This window comes from Excalfactoria chinensis, chromosome 18, assembly GCF_039878825.1.
Source record: "Excalfactoria chinensis isolate bCotChi1 chromosome 18, bCotChi1.hap2, whole genome shotgun sequence".
Classification (NCBI taxonomy): domain Eukaryota; kingdom Metazoa; phylum Chordata; class Aves; order Galliformes; family Phasianidae; genus Excalfactoria; species Excalfactoria chinensis.
This window is the reverse complement of record NC_092842.1, coordinates 7,465,542-7,486,817: the sequence shown is the minus strand read 5'-3', so window position 1 is coordinate 7,486,817 and position 21,276 is coordinate 7,465,542. Positions and strand designations below refer to the sequence as shown.

At 44.9% G+C, this 21,276-nt stretch overlaps 2 protein-coding genes across 7 annotated transcripts in view; both read right to left on the bottom strand.

The window, feature by feature from the left end:
- RABGAP1 (RAB GTPase activating protein 1) overlaps positions 1 to 21,276 on the bottom strand; it is a 60,828-nt gene that overhangs the window by 17,074 nt on the left and 22,478 nt on the right. For all 4 annotated transcript variants that reach the window (XM_072352575.1, XM_072352577.1, XM_072352578.1 and 1 more), the window contains one exon: positions 19,546 to 19,696. In XM_072352575.1, the coding sequence (XP_072208676.1) occupies positions 19,546 to 19,696 (151 nt within the window). The remainder of the gene's footprint in view (positions 1 to 19,545; positions 19,697 to 21,276) is intronic.
- On the bottom strand, positions 3,211 to 13,868 carry GPR21 (G protein-coupled receptor 21). Of its 3 annotated transcripts, none has more exons than XM_072352869.1 (2): positions 13,803 to 13,868; positions 3,211 to 13,225 (listed from the first exon to the last, which is right to left on the bottom strand). In XM_072352869.1, exon 2 carries the CDS (start codon positions 12,864 to 12,866, stop codon positions 11,820 to 11,822), a length of 1,047 nt encoding a protein of 348 aa, XP_072208970.1. In that variant the 5' UTR covers positions 12,867 to 13,225; positions 13,803 to 13,868; the 3' UTR covers positions 3,211 to 11,819. The 3 variants fall into 3 exon arrangements, with proteins under 3 accessions (XP_072208970.1, XP_072208969.1, XP_072208971.1); XM_072352868.1 differs by lacking the exon at positions 13,803 to 13,868 and adding an exon at positions 13,539 to 13,635; XM_072352870.1 differs by lacking the exon at positions 13,803 to 13,868 and adding an exon at positions 13,361 to 13,454.

Sequence of the window (21,276 nt, the reverse complement as noted above, 5' to 3'; positions counted from 1 at the left end):
ACTCCGGGTAGAGATTTAAAGAGTTTGACAAAGCATAATAATTCAGCACAGTAAAAAGGGAAATGTAGGCCTTTCCTTCCCAACGGTAATCCAATTTGTATACCACATGATCTCCCTGAAACCAGGGGGCAAGACTGGCATCAAACAGGCAGTTCTAAGGGGATTCGTCAGTATTGCACAGGATGGGCGAGAAGGAATCCTGGTTACTCCCATGGAGAAATCTCCTGACAAAAAGTTTCCAGGATATGGAACCGTTTTTTTTAGGTCTGTGTCAGATACACCATGTGAAACCACAACCGTTTGTAAACTATGTCCACCACAGCCAGAAGTGTCATCTAGGACAGATACAGGTTCAGAGGGGGAAGGTAAGCAGGTGGCATTCCCACAGCGGGGTTTTCTAAGGTCTCTGCCAACATTAAACATGGCAGAGAGATGCTTTGATCCATCTCATTCAGTTCACTTTGCAAACTGTTCCTACAGTAGATGCTTAAGGCAGACTTCATCACGCTGCACGGAAACCTTTGAAATCTGGAAAAACAACAAGTTGGGCTTGAAGAGCTGTGAGCAGCGGTGGCTGGGAACCAGCAGCATCCCTCAGAGCAGAGCTGACACCAGCACAGTTGTGTGTGGAGCTCAGGGGCTGCAGCATGGAAGGAAGATCCCTCCACGGGTTTGTGAGCACCACTAAATAGGAAGGAGAGGCTGGGATGTTGGTAATAACATAGCAACAAAAGCCCTCTGTTTGTCTGCAGATGTTTCCTTTGCCTACCATGGTCCCTCTTCCCACTACCAAAGAGGACTTTTCCTAGACACCACCTGAGAGCCCAGAATGCTCAGAAATGAATTCTGAGAACTTTTTGAATAAGGTCTTTCCGATAACTTCCAACTTTTTGGAAGGCTGCAAGACTGAATTACTCCTTTGCAAAAGTGCAAGCACTGTTCACTGCCAACAGCAATTTGTGGCACTGAACAATTGGATTTCCAGATTGTTATCTTTGTCCTGCTGCAATAGCACAGATTACAGAAAATAACCTTAAATCCACTTGCCTTTTAATTTGCTTATTTAATAGCAGAAGCAAAAGCATCTGGTTGGAAACTTATAGGACAGGCTTCACTGTCATTACGACTAAAGAGAATAATCAGCAGTCCCTCTCTGGCTTTGCGTGACTGGTCTATGTTTCAGTACAACTCCTCAAGCAATCAGTAAGGCTGGTTCCTGCAGCTGAAACATAGCTCAGGGAGAGAAAAATTAGCGGAAATGATAAGGTTTAAAAATGCTTTTCAAACCATGGCTTTGAAATCTCTCCATTAGAACAAACTGCTGCAATCCAAGCATTGTGCAACCTTTTCTTTACTCCTATTTTTATACCTTGCTGTGAGAATTGGCTCAATGGGCAATTTCTCATGCTTTCAGGGGACTGGGAACCAAAGGAAACCCTTCTGAACCCACACCCTTCACAAACTGGGATTGAAAAATAGAAAGCTAAGAATGACAGGAAGAAAAAGAAAGTAATAAAGAAGACAGAATGGAAAACAGCCATGAGAACTGAGGCAAGCGCAGTAAAGATTAAAATTCTCACATGAGTTCACTGCTCCAAAGGAAAGCAGGAAAACGTGGATGCTCAGACTAAGAACATGCCTCTCCTTCCCCTTTGTTGTGCACTTTACAATGTTAGTGGAGTTATACTAAAAATTTCCTCTCCAGCAGAATCAAAAAAACCCACTACGAGAGTAGGTAAGAAACCAGGATGCAGCCTGGCAGATAAAAACCCATCTACTTTATCAGCCTTTGTAAAAACAAACGTCCTGGTTCCCACCTGCTAAGATGGGTACACTTAGAGGACATTTTCCTTGTACTTTTCTCCAAAGTTTAGCATCTTTATGATCCTTCCTGGGAGGATTATCCCAGATGTGCAAATCCTGGCATGCAGCTGCAGTCTTGACCAGTGTCTTGAGGCTGAGACTGTGCTGTATCGGAAATGTTTTCTGTACCTTAAGCCACACTTTAAAGACATGGAAGAGCTGAAGTTGACAGCACCTCTTCACAGGGCTGACATAAACTTGAATTCAAACACCACCCTCATAAGAAAACAAAACTCCAACTCTGCAAAGTTCTCACTCTTGTCACCGTGGAATCCACTTTCACACTGCAATGACTCGGGGACGTCCCACTGACTTTGCAATGGTTTTGTCATACCGTCAGAAATCACTATGAGAAGAAAGGTCTGGAGATTCCATCAATCAGCAAACGCTACATGTGTCAATGGGGTCTGATCAGCACATGGCACGATGCTGCAGGGCGCAGGCAAGGCTCTGAAGAGAGCAGCAAGTCAGCTCACAGCTTCCAGCAGTCACAAAGAGCAGAAAAAGCCAAAGCTGTCTGAACCTTCTACAGACAGGACAGCGTTCCACACTATGGGTAAGTGGATCTGATAAGATCTGTACATTTCACATACATTCTGAAAGGCCACTTGGTTGCTATTTGTAATGTCTGCACGACATTACGTCACCAAATTTATTTATTTTGCAGGTTAATGGTGTTCCCAAGATTACTTTTGATCTGTAGTATTGATACTGACTTTTACCCAGAGCCCATTCCCTGCACGTGCCTTGGACCAAAGCAATGTGAGAAGATTTTAGCACAAAGAATTACACCCAATACTGAGACCTTAAGGAAGTGCTATGAAAGCCACTTTCAAAGCAGCAGGCTTGTTCGCTTCTCACGAGATATGCTGCCCTCAGAACAGAAGTGTTACCCAGAGTAAGCACTTACCAAGAACATTCACAAATAAATAGAGGCATTCGTGGAAATCAAATGAATGGTTTAGAGAAACACCTGCAATTTGATACAACAGTGCAGTGATACAGCATACTTTCAGTCCAAATATGGCAATATAGAGCAATTCTAAAAATAAAAGTGAATCCCTTGTGATATCCAGCCCTTTAGCTGTGTTCATTTCCTTTTAGGGCTCAAGTTTCCCACAGGAAAAATAGAGAGAGGAGTTTGCCTTCAGCTCCCCACAGCACGTATGGGTAACACGTAAACATACAACGCACGATGGAAGGTTGTCCTGCTCTTGGGTGACTACATTAAAACCAGAACACTGAGAACAACGAAGATAAGAGGAAACCCCCCTAACCCTCCCTCCACAATGAACACACCTTTACCACCCAGTTAGATAAAAGTCATCTCAGACAAGACGTGAAAACGTGTGACGTATCATTTATTTCTTAAACGTATTCATGATCCATTCAGACCTTTCAAATAAAGTGTACAAGTGCATTTCAGAATAAAAAACTACACTCTTCACACAGCTCTGTAGAACACGACATTTCATCGAGAAACTTGAAGCAAAAACTTCCTAGTAACCACCCATGCATCCTTTGGCTACAATAACATCACTGATCAACAAGTACTGCTATTCAATTCTGAGTTTCCCTTCAAAGAGAAGGAGCATCCTAAAATATGCTGCTCCTTCCAAAGACCTCTCTATAAAGAGAGAATATCAAATAAATTAGCTAGGCTTTAGGCAGAACAGTAAGGCTACTGAGTACTGTTGATGCACGATCCATACATTTGGCAAACAGGCAATCCTAGGCTACGTGAAACACGTCAACAGCCCTTGAAATCTGAGTAGTATCAAGATTACATCAATTCAAAACAAATGGCAGACAAAGATGTAACCAGTGGAACAATCACTGAAATATGTGCAGTTTGTCTTAGGATGGGAAGTGCTGATAGATTCAGAAAAGTGTCTATAAAATTTGCTAAGAACCACACTGACATTCTTAAAATTACATATTTTACAAAGCCCTAAACTGTGTGACTGTACAACTTACCACATTAAACCGTCTGGTTTAAAAACACATACATATATCTGTATGTATGTGCATCTACAGCAAAGAGGAAACGAGCCAAGAGATGTATGACAGCCAGAGTACAGATCATCTCAAAGGGAATAATACAGTTCTTTGAGTTTTAATACCTCATAGCAAAAATACCTCTTGGAAACAATTATGCAAAGATTCAGCATCAGGTATTTACACAGCTCAGTTTAACGCAGTTCACTTAATATTTAAAAGTAGGTGAGTTACTTTGAATCAGTAACACTTGCAGGTTTTGGCTGAACTACACTTTTTCCTATTATCACCCTTAGCCAAAAGATCAGCTACAGAAACGCCTATGAGAACAGCGGGCAGCAGGACCCCTCTGCCCCGCATTTTAACAACTCCGAGGAGTCACAAAATGCGTATCCTTGGAGCCACGATGATAACTGATCTCAGCTGTCCTGAACATCCGAGCACCCATCTCCACCTCCTCTCCCTCCCTGGGTACCAACACAACAAATCCAGGCAGAGATGAGGAACGCTGCGAGGCTCAGGCTGATGCCTCAACACTCAGCACTGCGTCACAACAAAACGCAGCCTTATGGAGCCTGGTGGGTTGGAATGGCTCAAGTCCACCTGCTTCTCTGATCTGCTTTGGTGGATTTGTTTCCTGCAGTCCTTCCTAGCAGGCGTTTCACACTCACACCTCTTGCTCATCTTCTAATACAATTCCCAGCATTCAAAGGTGCACGACGTTTCTACAAACACACACACACATTCCTATGTGTGATTTTGTATATTCTTGGCCTTTCTACTAACGCTCAGGAAAGAAGCACCAGCCGTGGCACTGCTCCTGTACAGAGCTGGACTGCCTCACTGTGCGACTCCTCACATCAACCTCACAGACAAAAACCCATTGCAGAACACACTGAGATAATCTGAGCAGTGGCTCCTGCTGTCCCCATGATTAGGAAGGAGCAGACAGAGGCAGAACGTGCGGACAAGAGAGCATCCTCTAAAGGAATATCGCTCCGCTGCATTTTGTTCAGCAAAGCACCCTAAAAGCACACGCATGCATAGCCTCCCATGCTTGCAGTTTAATTGTAAACAGCACGTGGGAAAAAAAAAACAATTAAAAAGGTACTAATACCATTCTGAGCTCCCTGAAGAAAAGACATACCCACGAGTATTAAGAACAGTAAGAAAGCTCATCATTAGCAATCGCAAACTCATTTCCATCCTGTTGCATTCATTAAAGGAATACAAAATTGAATCTAGTGTTTACATGCTAGAATTACAATAGAAACTTGACTTCAGAGGTTACATATGGAGAGAAATTTATCAGCATAGCAACTTGCAAAACACTGCAGTACAGCACCTCCAAAGACATCACTCTGTGAGCACAACACGTGTGATGTCAAACCCCTTCAGGCAGTTCCAAAGCACGGCTGGAGGGAGCACTGCTTCCTGCCACCCAAGGATTAACCGCACCATTACTGTTAGTAGGTTTTAATGACAACAATTTATCCTCGAGAAAAACCAAATCCCCCAAAAACGGAGGTGATCAGGAACACCCCGAGTACCTCACCGCCCTCAGGGAGTTACTTTTTGTATGCTAAACATCAACTCCTTTGACAGCATCTATAGAAAACGTGTTTTAAAAATGTCTTTATGAAACACTCTTAATACCCAGTAATGCTAATATTTAAAAATATTTCACAGTGTTGTACTAATGCAACTTCATCAAACGAGCAACTCCAGTCAGCTAAAGCTCAAAGCCTTACATTATATTAAAATAGCCCAACGTCTTCACGCACACACAACTATCACTAGCACTATAAATATACCTACGCCACTTCAGTGCGAAGCCTGGCTGTACTTCCCCTGACAAATCCCTCAGTACTCCTGCCAGCATATTGGAACGTCACCCTTTACTAATCTAATTACTGATTTTCAAGGATTCACTTACAGTTCAAATCCCAAAAGGACTTTTTTTTTTTTTCCCAATTTACAATGAAGGAATGATTTTTTTGATCAAGCATTTGATTGCTCGTCTCACGTGAGCTCCCTAGTAGTGAAGGATGACACACACGCACAGCAAGACTTGTTGAGTTCATCTTTGGGAGGGGCTGCTTCAACTGTGTAACTTTAGAACCAAAGAGTCTCAAGTAACGCCTGAAAAGCCAAGGCTTCAATTCCAGAACTACCATCCTCGTGGTACCAGCATGCAGAGCCCATTGCCCGCAGGGCTGTGCCACTGGGATCTGCTCCAGGCCAACACGCGGATGGGGATCACTCCTGGCTCTCGGTTTCAGTAACTGCAAATTCACGAGGTGGAGAATCGGCTCTGACTGTGCAGGCCGGCCAAATGCAGCCAGGTTGTAAATAAACAGCTTGGTCAGGATGCAAGAACATAAAGCTTACGTTAACATCTCCACTGAGTGCCAAAGCTCAAGAGATGAAAACGGTTTACAGGTGAAAGCCACAAACACCTCCTTGCACCAACCGCTACACACACCCAGAGCAGACAGACGGTGCTTTGTGTGACACGGCGATGGGAGCAAGAGCTGCAGAGCACAGGTCAGTAAGGAGCAGAGAACCACGAGGACAGCTCTCTGCATAACAGTATTGCACAACCAGATAACCTCGAGTCACAGGAGGGAGGCAGAAAGCAGCCACACCAGCTGTACCACATCAAGGCTCAGCTGCGCTGGCTCACCCACACTGCAGCGGAGTGGCAACAGAGCAGGAGAATCCCTGCTCCCAGTCTGGGCAGAACTCGAGCACTGCAGCACTGCAAGGAAGGTTATCTCCGTCTTTACAACAGCGTGTTCTAAACGATGTGACCCAAACTAAACACTGTGTTGACACAACTGCAGCTTACATCATACCAGAAGTGCACATGCAGTGCTATCCCAACAGGTTTCTTTTGTCTGTTTCCGCTCGCAGCAACTTTCACTTTCTTTCTCTAAATACAACAACCCACTTCTACATATGCTACACTTTAACCTTCAAAAGCTTTTTTCTTCCAAAAGCTTTTTATGTATATAACTTCAGCTTGCCTTTGCTCCTCTGCGGAAAACATCTTTCCAAGTGGTGGCTGCAATGCATAGGCAGTGAGGGAAATGACAACCTTGAAGCTTTAAGATGCCAGCCTCAAGTCAGAACATTCCTAGTGTAAAACGGATTGTTTCCATGATAGGGAACTCTCCCATCATCCTAAAGGAGGGACCGGAGAGTGGGATGAGACAAGCAGGGAACAGACACAGCCTACAGAACAGGGGGAAGCACTGCTTTCCTTGGGAGAGCCAACAGACACGGCCTGGGCCTCCCCCACTGCACCCCAGCTTCTGCCTTCCTGGCAGCCTCGGCAGAACAGCCCCACAGTCAGACAAGAACTGTGGAGGCTTTAAACCCCTTGTATCAGCTACAAATGTGCCTTTTCAGCCGCAGACAGAACTGGTGGCAAGGTAAAGTTCAAGTTTATTTTATCGGTATCGGTGAAAGGACGTGCCACTGCATTCTGCAAGGTGGGAGATGGGAGGGAAAGAGCTTTTAACCTTAGGAGCAACATAAGGACCAGGTCAGGCACATGTTTTAGCAGATGCTTCAGGTATTCAGCACTAAAAGATGTGTTCAAACAACGATTAAATAAAACCTTCAAAACTTCCACCTTCTCACAAAGAATTAGAATTAAAATAGATGAATAAAGACACTGGAAAAAAATGAAACGGGCCCTTTGTTTGTCACACAAAATGGTTGGCTCCTAAGAAAAACACTTTCTAAAGCACCAACCTGAGTTAGGGATACAAGTTCAACCAACTTCAAATCCAGATGTGCAATGAGAGCAGACTGAAAATTCTGCCTTCCCGGCTCATAAAGGTTCAGTACAGCTGTTAACTGCACAGCTGATATCAGAAAGCTGCCCATCCGTTTTTCATACTGAATATTTCCACTTCACACAACGTGTCCTTTGGAAGCGTCTTTTTCAGAACTGATCACTGAAATTAGGACTTCTGACACGTAAAACCTTTATGCGAGGGGAAAAGCGCGATGCCTCAGAGATGCAGCTTAGGGCTGAAATCTGGGAATTCTCATTCAAGTTTCTGCTCTGAGAAAGGCCCTTCCTGCAGCCTGCTGCTGCTCCTGAACCCCTCGTGCCTCAGTTCTCTGCCCCGCTTTCTCCCCAGAGAAGATTTATGACCAATATTCACCACGGTCCTTTGGCACTGACACAGCCACGTCAGAATTCCAACTAAAAGAAACAGATCTCTGAGTGGTAAGAAGCCCAAGATACAAGCACAACCCCTCCAAGAGCAAATAAAGACCACAGAAAGCAGTAATATCTAATAAAAAACTAACAGCAGATGTCAACAAAACTTTTGCTTCACACAAAAGGTAACAGTTGTGTTAAAAAATACTGTCGCTTGATTAAAAATTATTACAATGATAATTCACAGATTTTCTCCCAACCTATTTGGGAAACAACAATGCCACCACAGCCCAAACTTCCAGTCTTCCTTTTGTATTGATGAGCACTCCATGAAGCGAATAATCCCATTCTGAGAAGTTGTGCCTATAGAAATTTTCTCCTGTGGCCTTAAAAAAAACCGACTGAGTTCCACCCTGTAAACTGGACCCTGCAGCAGCTCGATTTGAAAGGGAGGCAGAGAACTCGAATAAAAAATAAATGTATTGTCTAAGACGGAATCCCAAAATCGCTTCATTTAATTATACCACAACACACCATTTTTACTAAGATATAATTTGATTTCTGTATGGTCTCCATCGTGGCATTCACATACACAGTGCTCTTGACACCAATCTCTAAATGACTGGGCACATTCTGACACAGATATGGCCAAGAAAGGATCCGTTTCATATCTACAATGATGAAAGCAATCCAAGCAGAAAGCCTGCTGCCCAACAACCCATAGCACATATTGTGATGAAAAGGACTACTGTGCCTCACGCTAACTACATGAAGGATGTTAAAGGGACTGCTGAGCAAACAAGGTAATGCTTTCCAAAATTCTTCCTTGCACAGTTGGCACAGGGACCAGGAATCGCCTCCATGCAGTTCCAATGAAGACAGCAGAGTAAAATAAAATGGATCTTTAAACCACCTCATCACCTATAAACCTGGACCAGCCTTTAACTGACAGGGAAAATGTAGCTTAAAATTTAAAACACAGATAAATTAACACAGACAGTATTAGAAATACAGACTAACGAACCAGGCAACCGATGCAATATTAGGAACTGCCTGAAAACACTGGGTGAAACCTGAACACTTCAGCTGGCTGCAATTCCACTCTTCTTATCTCAGAAGAGACTTCCAGATTCTGACTTTCACCTCTCAAGGAAATCACCTGAGCTGAAGATTCTGAGATGAGTGTGAGTGAATGGAAGCCTGGCTGTTAGGAACATTACAACTGAAGTTCAGTTGCAAGCAACAGCGGCTGCAAATTTCCATCTAAATCTGTACCAGCCACTACACAAAGTACAAGTCCAGGCTTAGAGCTCAAGCAGCAACTGCTTCAACTCAAGTTAAATCTCTATGCCATCATTAAGCCCTTGCAATTTATGCTGAATTTCCATATCCTCAAAAATTAGCATCGAATACTCCTACTTAAACCTTTTATTCATGCCACAAAATTTGGAAAGAAAAAAAAAAAAAAAGCCATTTGTCCTCCAGCTTCCACTGCAACCTGAAATGACCACATTTGGGGGTTTAGACCCTAGCAGATTTTTTTTCTTCTATTAAATTTAATCAACTGCTTTGAAGGCTAGATTGCATTGCTTCAAACACGTGGAAATGTCAGCTAAGGTGAAGAGTCAGAGAACAGCTACTGGGAGTTTACCTGAGAGGCTGCTCCAAAAATACCACAAAGGAACGCTTCGATATTAGTGACTAAAGCCCTTAAACTGCTCCCTAAAGCCCACCCATGCCATGACACCTACAAAACACTAGAGAACAATTAGCCAGCTGTGAGCTAATGCACCGTTTATAAATGACTCACTGCACTGCTATGCTCTGCTCCACACACCGAGGCTACCTGGCACAGCCAGGTGTCTCAGACCAAACTGCAGACTGACACGGCTTAGCAGAATGAATCACCTCTATGGTGCCTGTGCAAAGATGACGGCGTAAGCCCTTAACCTAGACAGCGTCTTAATATGAAACACAACAAGCAATGTTGTGAGAGCATCAGGGTTTAGACAGCCTTAAACTTTCAGATGAGCTAAGGAGGAAGCTCACCTGGACAGGCCTGAAGTATGGATGAACACTGAAAGCAGATCACAACATGGCTTTGTCCCAGGACAAACCACACGAGCCCAGGGACCGTGGCTCCCAGCAGATCACAGAGGAGGGAACGCGTGTGCTTGCAGGACCACTAAAAACAGAGACCATCTTGGTCAACAACAGCAGACCTGAAAACAAACAAACACAGTCTTTCCTTTGGCCAAGAGAACTGCTCCAGTTCTGAAACACTCTTCTGAAACTATCTTCCCCTGTTTCTTCTCCTTCCCCATTATGACAAGTACAAACCAACCGCGACTTCATACAACAGCTCAAAGAATTCCCCAAAGTCACGGCACCGAACGCACAGACCAGGAGCACAGTGCAGCACCCGGCCTGCGCTACAAAGGACAATGCAGCTGTAATGCACTGCTACAGGACATGGCTCACAAACGCCTTCCTATTCCAATACGACACCAGTCAAAAGACATTGTTTTAAAAAACCAATCCATTTGAGGGCTGCACCGAATTCTTAACGGCATCACAATACTCCAAAACACTTTGTTTAAGTGAGCCTGAGAAGAGCTGTGGTCGATGAAACTTTGTTTCTCAGATACTGTACATTGTTTGACCAGTTAAATATGTGTTTGCCAACAGGATTTAGCTCCTGCTATATTTGAACCATCTTTAATCCCCGAAAGCCTCAAGAAAAATGTCTCTGATTTAGCTCTGTGCACTTATGAATAACTCAAATACTACAGTTAAATTTACAACATAGTTCCCCTAGCTGTTTAGAAGACAATTGTTTTCTTTCCTTTCCCCCTAAGTTCTAGTATGTAAAATATCAAAAGAATTTAGATTAAAGAAAAGGGGGGGGGGGAGTTGAGGGAGAACATGTTATTTTTAAAGTTGTTCTTGAGAAAATTTCCACACAAAAATGTGGCATTTCTCCACTGTTTGGAGAACAATTTTCACATGTTGGCATCACTCTCAAGCGGCTGCCACAATTCTGGTATCATAAAATGACAAGTATTTTTCTCTTAGCTTATCAAAACACATTTTATTTAACTGCTAGATGTGGCCTGATTCAAGTTTTTCTTACTTGACAACAACCAGGGAAATGCAGACTGTTCTCTGACTGCGCACACGCAGCCAACCAGAGGAACGGGACTGGGGACGGCTCAGATCCCAGTGCTGCACTCACGGCTCCGTGAGACCACATTCATGAGGAAACGTTCCCGTTGTTCCCCACTGCTCTACAAGTCCTGCCTAGGTAGCACAGGAAAACAAGATGTTTGGCCCCTTCTGTCACAACGCTGGAAAATTTTGTCAATATACTTTGGCATATATTAAAAAAATCCCTGTAATACACCATATACCATGACATTTCCACTTCAGATCTATCATTTACATGTGAAGCACGAATCTCGAAAGAACCCAGCAGAACTGTAAGAAAGACTACATTTTGCTGAAGCTCTCAGACACCCACTCCATTCAGTCACACCAGCTGGAGAGGTAAGTGTCAAGATACAGCTTTATTCTTAAAAACGAATATGGAGGTGAAACTCCACAGCCGCCTCCACAGCCATACTTTGCTTTTTTTAAAGTGAAGCCACAACGATTTGTGCTCCTGATTCTTCCATGTCAGCAGCATTTCTCAGAAACCTTTTTGCAAATCTGGACATCATAGAATCGTATTTAACTTTTTGCAAATCACAGAGTAGAGTTGTCCCTGCACTTCCCAGTCTTAGACGTGACATCCATTGGAAGATCTTTTGCTCCTAGAGGTAGAGGAGTCCTTGGCTACCCTTTGTCTAGCACAAGAGGCACAAATCGCCCCCGAGAGACGCTTCAGCCCCTTCTGAAAGACACTGTTGGACAGACTGTAAATGACACAGTTGCAGAAACTGTTGCTGATGGCAAGCCAAGTGGTCAAGAAGGATGCAACGCGGTTACTATAGACGTTGGAGCTCTCCAGCAGAAAGTAGATGATGTAGGGCAACCAGAGGATGTAGAAGACACTGGTGATACGGAAAAGAACCATGGCATAGCGCTTGTCCGGGCAGGGCTGTGCCTCCCCTGCCTCCCCATCCTGAGAGCTGAAGCGCACCCTCCTCTCATTGATCTCCTTGGTGTGCTGCTGGCAGATGCGGAAGATGTTAAAGTACGTAAAGCAGACAGTGAAAGCTGCCGGGGCGTACAGCATCACCACGATGAAGAGGGTGAAATAGGGGTCGGTGTTCCAGGAATTGGCACACCACTGAAACACGTCCCCGTGGTATCCAGGCTTTCCCCAGTGAAAGGAAGGTAAGAAGACCAGGCAGGAGTACAGCCAAATTACCAGGATGCAGATCCGCAGTCTCCACGGGGTGACCAGCGTGTTGTAGGTCAGCGGCTTGGTGATGGCAATGTACCTGTCAATACTGATGCATGCCAAAGAGGCCATGGAGACGCTCTTCAGCACTGATACCACATAACCAAAGATCTGGCAAACCAAAGACTCGCTTAAAACAACTGGATAGTGCAGCAGAGACAAAGAAGGCACCAGACAGCTCACACCCACCAGGAGGTCAGCATACGCCATAGTCTGGATGAAGTAGCTGGTGGTGTGGTGGTTCAGCAGAGGTGCACAGTGAAAGACAAATATCACAATAATGTTGCCTGAAATAATCAGCACCATGAGGAACACAATAATAACCACTTCCAGGAGGCAAAAATTGATGGTCTCCAAATAGCTAATGGCCAGGAGACAGAATGGCCGGCCGCTCTGGTTGCCAACCAAAGAGGAGTTCATCTTGAGCACTGCAGTGATCTCTACTTCATGCTCCTGCCTGCTGCCTGCAGCCGCCCCAGGCAGCTGCTGTCATTGCGGCTGGGGCTCTGCGTGCAGCAATGTCAGAACCAGAGCTCGGGTCCCCAGGGCTGCTCCAGCTGCCGCTGCTGTGCATTGTCTGCAGCGCAATTCCCCTTTAAACCCGGCTCCGCGCTGCTACCGGTGCACGGGAACCCGGCGGCAGTCATGTCAGCAACTTCACGCAGACACAGGGCTGCTATTAGAGCCCTCTGGGTGGGCCGCCTCACTCAGGAGGGCAGAGGGATGGGGAAGAGGGAGAAGGAGCCTTCCTCGAGCGCGGATGGGAGTCCTCCCGAACGCTGACAGAAGAGAAGGGAAAAGCGTTTTACAGCACCATCCCCGCCCCGCTCCCGCCGCCTCCGGCCCCACGCCCTGCTCCGCCGCTCCCCGCCCGCCCGCCCCGGGCCCACCGAGCGGCGGTTCCCGGTCCGCACCTCCCGCGGTCGCCCGTGCCGAGGGATGCGCGGAGGGGCGGAGGGGGCGCAGCCCCGCTCTCCTGGCTCCATCTTGCGCGCCGCTTTGTTCGCCCGCCCCGCCGGGATCGCGTCCCTCCGGCCCCGCCATCCTCCCCGCCCGACCCGGGGCTCCGCGCGGCCGCGGCCCGGCCCTCACCTGCCGCCGGCGAACAAAAGCCTCGCGCGTCCCCAGCGAGCGCGGCGCGGCGGCTCCGCTCTGCCCGGCGCTGCGGAGCCGGGGGAGGGGACGGCGGGAGGAAGGGGAGGGAGGCGGGCAGGAGCGCGGGGGAGGGCGCGGCGCCGGCGGGGACCCGGACGGGCTCTCCCGCAGCCCCCGCCCCGGGCCCGGGAAGAGCCCGAGCCCCGCGGGACCGCCGGTGCCTCCCCTCGTACCCGCTGCGGGCCGCGAGCGGAGCCTCACCCTGCGCGACCTCGGAGCCGACGGCAAGGCGAGCATCCCTGCAGCGCGGCGGCTGCCGCACGGTCCTGCGGGTGCGCCCTGCCCTGCCTTGCTCCGATCCCTCACCGCCTCTGCAGGGCGGGTGGCCGCGGGCCGAGCAAGGAGGCGAGAGCGAATGTCTAGCGGGACTTAAGGCTTTTCGATAGGAGCCCTGGTGGAGAAATGCCCGTTCCGTGGGGAAACGGCGTCTTTTTCCTGGCGTAGTTTGGGTTGCTTAGGAGACACCTGAAACCAAGGGCATCCGAGCTGGGAGATGCAGTTCTCTGGTAATTCAGGTGCTGCTCCGAAGGGAAAGTCACCTCCTGCACACATGCACACAAGTGCAACGGCGTCACTATCACCAACAGTACCCTTCACGAGCTAAACCAGCTCTACTAAGCAAAAAGCTTGCTGGCATTCCAGAGCAGTGGTGCACAGGAGTCACACCACCAACAAATCCCACCACGCATATTTGACCAGCAATGCCTCTCCCATGTACCCAAGGCATGGATGTTGTAATGGGATGCTGCTATCTCATTTGCCCAATGACAGGAGAGCACCTGAGAGCATCTCATCAGACCAAAGCACAACCTGGAGACCAAAGCACACCTCGAGACCATTCTGAGCCCATGGCCAGGAGCTGCTCACTGAGCTGAGCTGCCCAGCTGTGGAGCAGGGTGAGGCTCTTCAGCAACCTGGGTCCCTTCATCCAAAATGAGTGTTCAGCTGTCACCCATACCAGCTCAAATCACACGCTGGATCCTACTGAAACCCAAGGTTTTGGTTAACGTAAGCTAAGCTTTTGTCACACTGATAGATACCCAATGGAAATGGAGTTACTGCCAAAGGAACCAGCATCAAAGCCATCACGCTGCAACACTTGGGATTTCAGTTGACCTGTAGTTAGAAAAGCCGTTTTGCAGAGTGTTTTTACTGGTCAAAAGCCCTGGCTGGACAACACCACGAACTGGCAAATCTTTACTTGGTCTCCTACAGAAGTCCGAAGACAAAAACGTTACTTTTCCATCCCTTTCCCCCCAAAGATTGCTTTGCCATTGTCCTTCATTTCTGTTAGAATTTATGGCATTTCTACGCATGGAAAATTAAGTACTAGAACTGTAGCTAGGAAACATAAACTTTGAATTAAATTTAGGCAAGTGTATTGTGGTTATACAAAAAACAAGCTATGATTGAATTACTGCCGGAGAAATGATCTCCTATCTTTCCAAAGCAGAGAATGATTTACATACCAATTGATTCACATAGTATTTCTGGCTCCTTAGGCATGAATAGGCACATTATAAACATCCTTAGGAAAACAGCACACACTGAACTTTAAATATATCTCACATATATAAAAATAAGGTAGTATTGGAAATCCTGAGACTGCCCAGAACAATGTCTGGTTGCTCAAATTTCAAAACAAAAGATATTCCTCTAAATCAAAAAGTCCCCCATGTTTTATTTTTATTAGTAGTCCGGGCTTAACTCCTACGTAGCCGGCGGGCATTTCTACATAAGAGAATGTTTTCCTTCAGCTGACAGCCCGTTGTTCCCTCAGCACAGGGTAACAGCTCAGCTCCATGTACAGGCCAGTCTACAGCTGCTCACTGCACGCACCCAAACCACGGCCATGATTTCACACCGACTCTCTCAAGCCTCCCCTGCACAGTGACCTGCGGCAGATTGGGAATGCTGGAATTGGAAAAGGTGACCGAGTGGGATATAACCAACCCTACCTGCCACACCTGGAGCGAGAGACCAGCTCTGGTTCAGTGCACAAGCAGCCAACCAAGAGTCACCTCTAACAGATGTGAAAACGTGCATTTTTGGTAACTGAGACCTGGGATTTTGGGTCATTGAGAATACTTCTGCATTTTCTCCCAGTGATACAGTATAACCTCAGCTAAGACTATTAAAAGGTATCCAAGAACTCAGAGTTACAATGAGAACTCTTGGGAGACCTACTGCTTATAAAAGATAATTAAACTTTCATCACCACATGATCAAAACTCATCAAACAAGGGATCTGCAAGTTCAGGCGCACCAACAGCAAGCCCATGTCATCCTTTTCCATACTGTGCTTCACAGATGTAAGTTAAGTTAATTTCAATTAATTATACACAATTGTGGCCCTCTGTACTCCTAGAAAATTACACAGATTCCTCTTAAAGGAACACATGGAATCCCGATTGCAACACATGGAAAATAAACATTAGCCACCCACAGCTAAAGCACTGCTGTATTGCGTGCCACTGATGAAGCAACCCATTCACTCAAAGAATGGTACTGACATTTTAATTTCTTCATTAAAAAATTAGTGTAATTTGCACCAAGACTGAGGGTGTATTTGATAGAACTTGTGTACTGCAACGCTCTGCTCATGGAGACAAAAGAAAGTGAGAAAGTGATCAGCGAGAGCCCTGCTGCAGGGCAAACTGGAAGGAGCCCAACTCTAACCAGGACACAACTCCTATCAGAAATGCCACCCCGGGGTAACATCCCAGACCAGCCTTCTGCCACTGCACTGTATTTGTTTATTTACTTTAAGTTGTACCACAAGATGTCCCTCTCATGTTGAATTTTTCTTAATACGGTGTATTTATCTGGTACAACAGCTCCTGTTTGGGTTGGGTTTTTTGTTTGTTTAATCCTTACACACAGACCTACACCCAAAAGTTCTTAATTTTCCCCTCAATATTTCAAATATCAGGTTCTTAAAATGTTGGTATTATGAAGCATTTATCTTCATACCCACAAGACCTCCACTATCTGAAAGGTTCAGCAGATGTATTACTTCTCTAAAAATCCTGTCTGAAAAGTAGCCATTGTCTATTGTATTTGTTTTTAACCTCTACGACCAGCTTTACAGGTCTTCCATTCAGCAATGTCTCCTTCCACCTATGACTGTTAAAAGCATTCAGTATCCCTCCTTTAGGTACTCACCGACACCTGCAGTGAGTCCCTTCTCTCTCCTCCTCCCATCCAGGGGCCAAAGTCCAAAGATTAACAGCCATAACCATGACTGCCAAAGTCCTACCAGGAACAGATGCCTCTCAAAGGATTGTCAAGATCATCTCACCTAGAGTTTTCTTTCAGTCCCCAGTGGGGACGTGACCTCAATTCTTTGGGCTGGCTTTCAGCCACACTCTCCATCATGAGCGTGGCAATCTGGAGTTTGCTAAAAGCTTCATTATTGCACACAGATGGTGTGCAAATTCTCAAAAGTAATTTGTGGAAGCACCACAGCGGTGCAACTCAGACACTGCTGTAACAATAAAAGCACGGAGTCCAAACTCAGATAGTGCTTACCAAAACAATACAAATGAATACGAATGAAAGAACACAGTCATGAAGGCTTCACACAGCACACCTTAAGGTGTGGTTAAATGCTGGTTTTCACATTCATGCACAAATCAGATTCACCAGGAAAACCAGATACAGCCTTCACTGGGGAAACATTTCTCTTTCAATTGTTGGGTATCCACGCTTTAATAGTAAACAAGAAATTATGATTGCAGCAGTTAATTTGCAAAACAAAGCTAAAAACACAATTCTCTGAGCACCAGAGGCCACAATTCCACAGGAAAGCAGCAAACATCCCAAGAAATGCTGGGGAGACCACAACCAACACCCTGCTCACAAGAAAAAATTCACTGAAAGAGGCCAGATGCTTTTGAAGCTGCTGTCAACACAGATCCTTATTAATTTGGGGCTGTGCTGCCACATGGGGTCACGAACAGTCTGGCTGAAATCAAATACAGCTACAGAAATAGAGGTCAACATTAAGAGAGAAGGGGCACTGGATTACAAGTATTCTGAGCGCCATACTGCATCTCCTGCTTGCACTGAAGAGCAAAGGTTTCACATCAACTCCTCGTGCTTCCACACTACACTGCAGCATCCTCCCTTGACAGACCATTTCCAGTGCACGGTAATACAAATAACTGCACTCTTGTTAGAGGGGAGTTTGCATTAGTGACATGCAAAACATGACAGAGCATTACGAGGCCAGCAATAAGTGTATTATAGAGCACCTTGTCACTGATGCATATTGGCTGTAACTAAGCTGCTATTTTCAGAGCAGTAAGAATAATTAGTTGCAATCGAACTATAAATTATCAAATAATCTATGAAAGGCCTGAAAACAAGAAAATAAGGATAAGATGTAGTACAGCATCATCATACTGTTAGCATATACTATACACAATGGGTTTGCAAACATCTTCCCAAGTCCTGACTCAGGTCCTCATCAGCCTGCAAAAACCTTTTTGTCCACCTTTTCTTACTCCACTGTCTGCAGGTTGATAGAATTATTACTGCAGTGTGCATTTACTGAACGGACAGTTTTGCTCTAGAAGCACAATCCTCTCTGCTCACCCTACAGAAAGAGTCACAGCCCATTTTCATGTAATTTATATTTAAGTCACAAGGCAAATAACCAGAACAATAGTCTAACAGGGCACTCCCATATTAAAGCAGAATTCACAATCATTTGCTAGACTTGGCTACTGCTGGCTGTGTACTACCAACTTAATGTGATGGCAGCAGAGCATGAAAATGGTCATTCAGTGCTCGTTCTCTTTAATTCCTTAATTAGTTTACATGCTGAATGACTGCTGCAGGTGCAGCCGTCCTTTTGCTGCAGGCCACAGTGCTGATCAGCCAACCCCCAGTGCTTGGACTCCAGAGATGCTTCCAACGCACCGGATCCAGGTTATCTCCGCTGTGTCTGCCCAGAGTAAATGAGCAGGAAGGTTTCACAGACTTAAACACCAGATGTTACACAATCACAAAGATGGCTGCACCACGTGCCATCCACTGTGCCACAGAGACCACCTTCCCCATTCTGACACCAAAATATTCAAACAGAGTGAAAAGTGATGCAGCCATCTAGTCACAGAGCAATTGTGACAGCACTGCGAGGGTAACTCTGACACGCTCCTTGCGAGAGCACCCAACCTCCATAATATCTGTATGATTTATTCACCATAAACACAAGTTACAGTTCTTCTATGCTGGCGGCAATATCAAGGAATTCAATATAGTCCTCCTAGAGACGCACATTTGATGACAACAGTAAAATAGAACTTATCTGCAACGATACTGATTAAAACCAAACCAGCACATGGATTGTCTGGTAAGGAAGAAGTATCTCCTCTTGTGTCCTCTTTGTCACTCTAGAACTTTCAGAAACACTCAATGATGGCTGTAACTGATTTGTTTAATTTTCCCATGTTATTGAGGTCAGCATTCAAGATGAGAAGTTACAGAACTGCTTCTAATGCAAAATGTACAACGCGCTGTATTTCCCATCTCAAAAAAAAAAAAAAGCTTTAATTCAACTAGTGCTGGATTTTTAGCCTAAACATTAATAAGACAACAGAACAAAATTCAGCTTTCATCCAGGAAATCCAAACAAGCAAAGGAAATGAGCTCCCTGAATCTGTCACATATGAACGCAATTAATGGAATATTAATTTCTAACAAATTAACTCAGAACTCATCTGGGTGGAGCAAGGATTATGAAAAGAAAGCACTCTAGAAATGTGGCAATAAATAACGTTTCAGATTAGGGTTTTTTTTTGCTGAGGGGAGGACTGAATTCCCCTCACTGGTTTATATTCAGACATCAGCCTTTAAGCAAGAGGTTACACACTCCGGAGCTTCTCTATTTCCTTTCATTAAAGTGCCAGAGGGAGGAAAATGGAAAAAAGCATTCTACCTTTGTGATGAGGATTCGGTACTTCTCCACCAAGTGATCGTTGTTGTGACACCCTGCCAGCAGCTGCCAGACCTCTCCTCTCAAGGCCTCAGGGACACCACTTCTCACCAGTGCTGACAGCGTCTTTGGCCTCACGCTCAAATTGAGGTGCCTGGTGTAGGGGAAGGCTTTGTTACCATTACCCATGTAGAAATAAACGAGTAGGTGAACAACTGATGTGCAACACCATATACATGCCAGATGACAGGAACATGAAGGTGTTCCACACGTTGTCAAAAATAAGTGAAATTCTTACCAAAGTGAGAACTTATGGGAAAAAAAAAAAAAAAAAAAAAAAAAAGAAAAAAAAAAAGATTTGCAAACTATTTCCTTGATTCCTAAGAAATTTAAATATAATAAAAGCATACATTATAAAACACTCAACAAACCAAAAGCCCACAGCAAAAACTAGAACTCTGGGAAAGGCACCACAGTGGTAGAAGCCCAAGCTCAGACCACACCAGAAAATGGAATGTCTTGCAGGAGCAAACACTGCCCTCAGGTCCTTCCACCAGAGTGGACAGGTAACCGTGTAACCCTGCTGTACCAGAACTACCAAAAAAACCTTGCAGGGTTTTCGAACTACATCCAGACATTTAAGAGCTGCCACTGTTACACAAGCTATTCCCAACTAAACAGTTCTTTTTTTCAAGTCAGACTGGTTGACAGCTCATAAATTACAGCACAGCAAGTTGTAAAAACTGAACTTAATTTATGCAGTTACAGAAAGTTAAGCTCAACAATCCATTTGTGGCTCATACATTAAATGTCCAAAACACAAGAGCCCTTAAATCAAAGAAATTATAATTTTTCTGCAGCTACAAAAAACCCAACAACCCACCTATGTAAAATGACTAAGAGAACTGACAGACAAAGGCAAAAGCTGGACTTAATCCATACTGATTGCATTCTTTTAATAAACTTGTATTTAATAACCTGCCTTAACAGTCTAGCACACATGGATGACAATTTTACACAGGCTGGGAATCCTTACTGCCCTCCTCCAGGTCCAGCACAACGAGCTGCAGCCATCTGGGCCATAGTGGACGTTTAAATCAAAGTATGTATTGCACAGGAGCTACAGACACTACATCCTCCTTCACTGTGTTTTCTCCAAACAAAATAATGATGACAATGTTTATATAACAATTACACTTATATCTACATACATCCATAACTATAAACTTACGTATCATCATGTTTACATGTTCGTTTAAAATACTTGCCATACAAACTATTAAAATCAAAGGCCAGTTAGTAAAGGCTTATTAAATCAAGGCTTCAGATCAGAATAAGTACAACAGTAATCCTAATGAATACAGCCATGAACTTTAAGGCTGCGGCCATACTATTCAAACTATTTTGAGACGAAAAAATTGTGACTCACCAGCTCTAAAGTATGAGCCAAACGCTAATAAGAAATCACAAAATACCAGCACACATTTAATTGCTATATAAATCTAATTATAGGGTTCTAAAAACCTAGCATGAAACTACCTGAACTCTGATTTTTATGATTTTCAATCCTCTTATGTTAAAAGCTCAAGGATCATTATTTCCAAATACTCATTGTTAGTTAAGAAGGAAAGCCCTTTAACACACATTAAAGCTGTTGTTGCCAGCATTAGCAAAGAAGCACTTCATATCCTCTTAGAGCTGCCAAAACATTTTCAATTGGAGTCAGGTAGCTTA

Coding starts and splice junctions, on each gene's coding strand:
- GPR21 (XM_072352869.1), bottom strand. CDS start 12,866: ATGAACTCCTCTTTGGTTGGCAACCAGAGCGGCCGGCCATTCTGTCTC.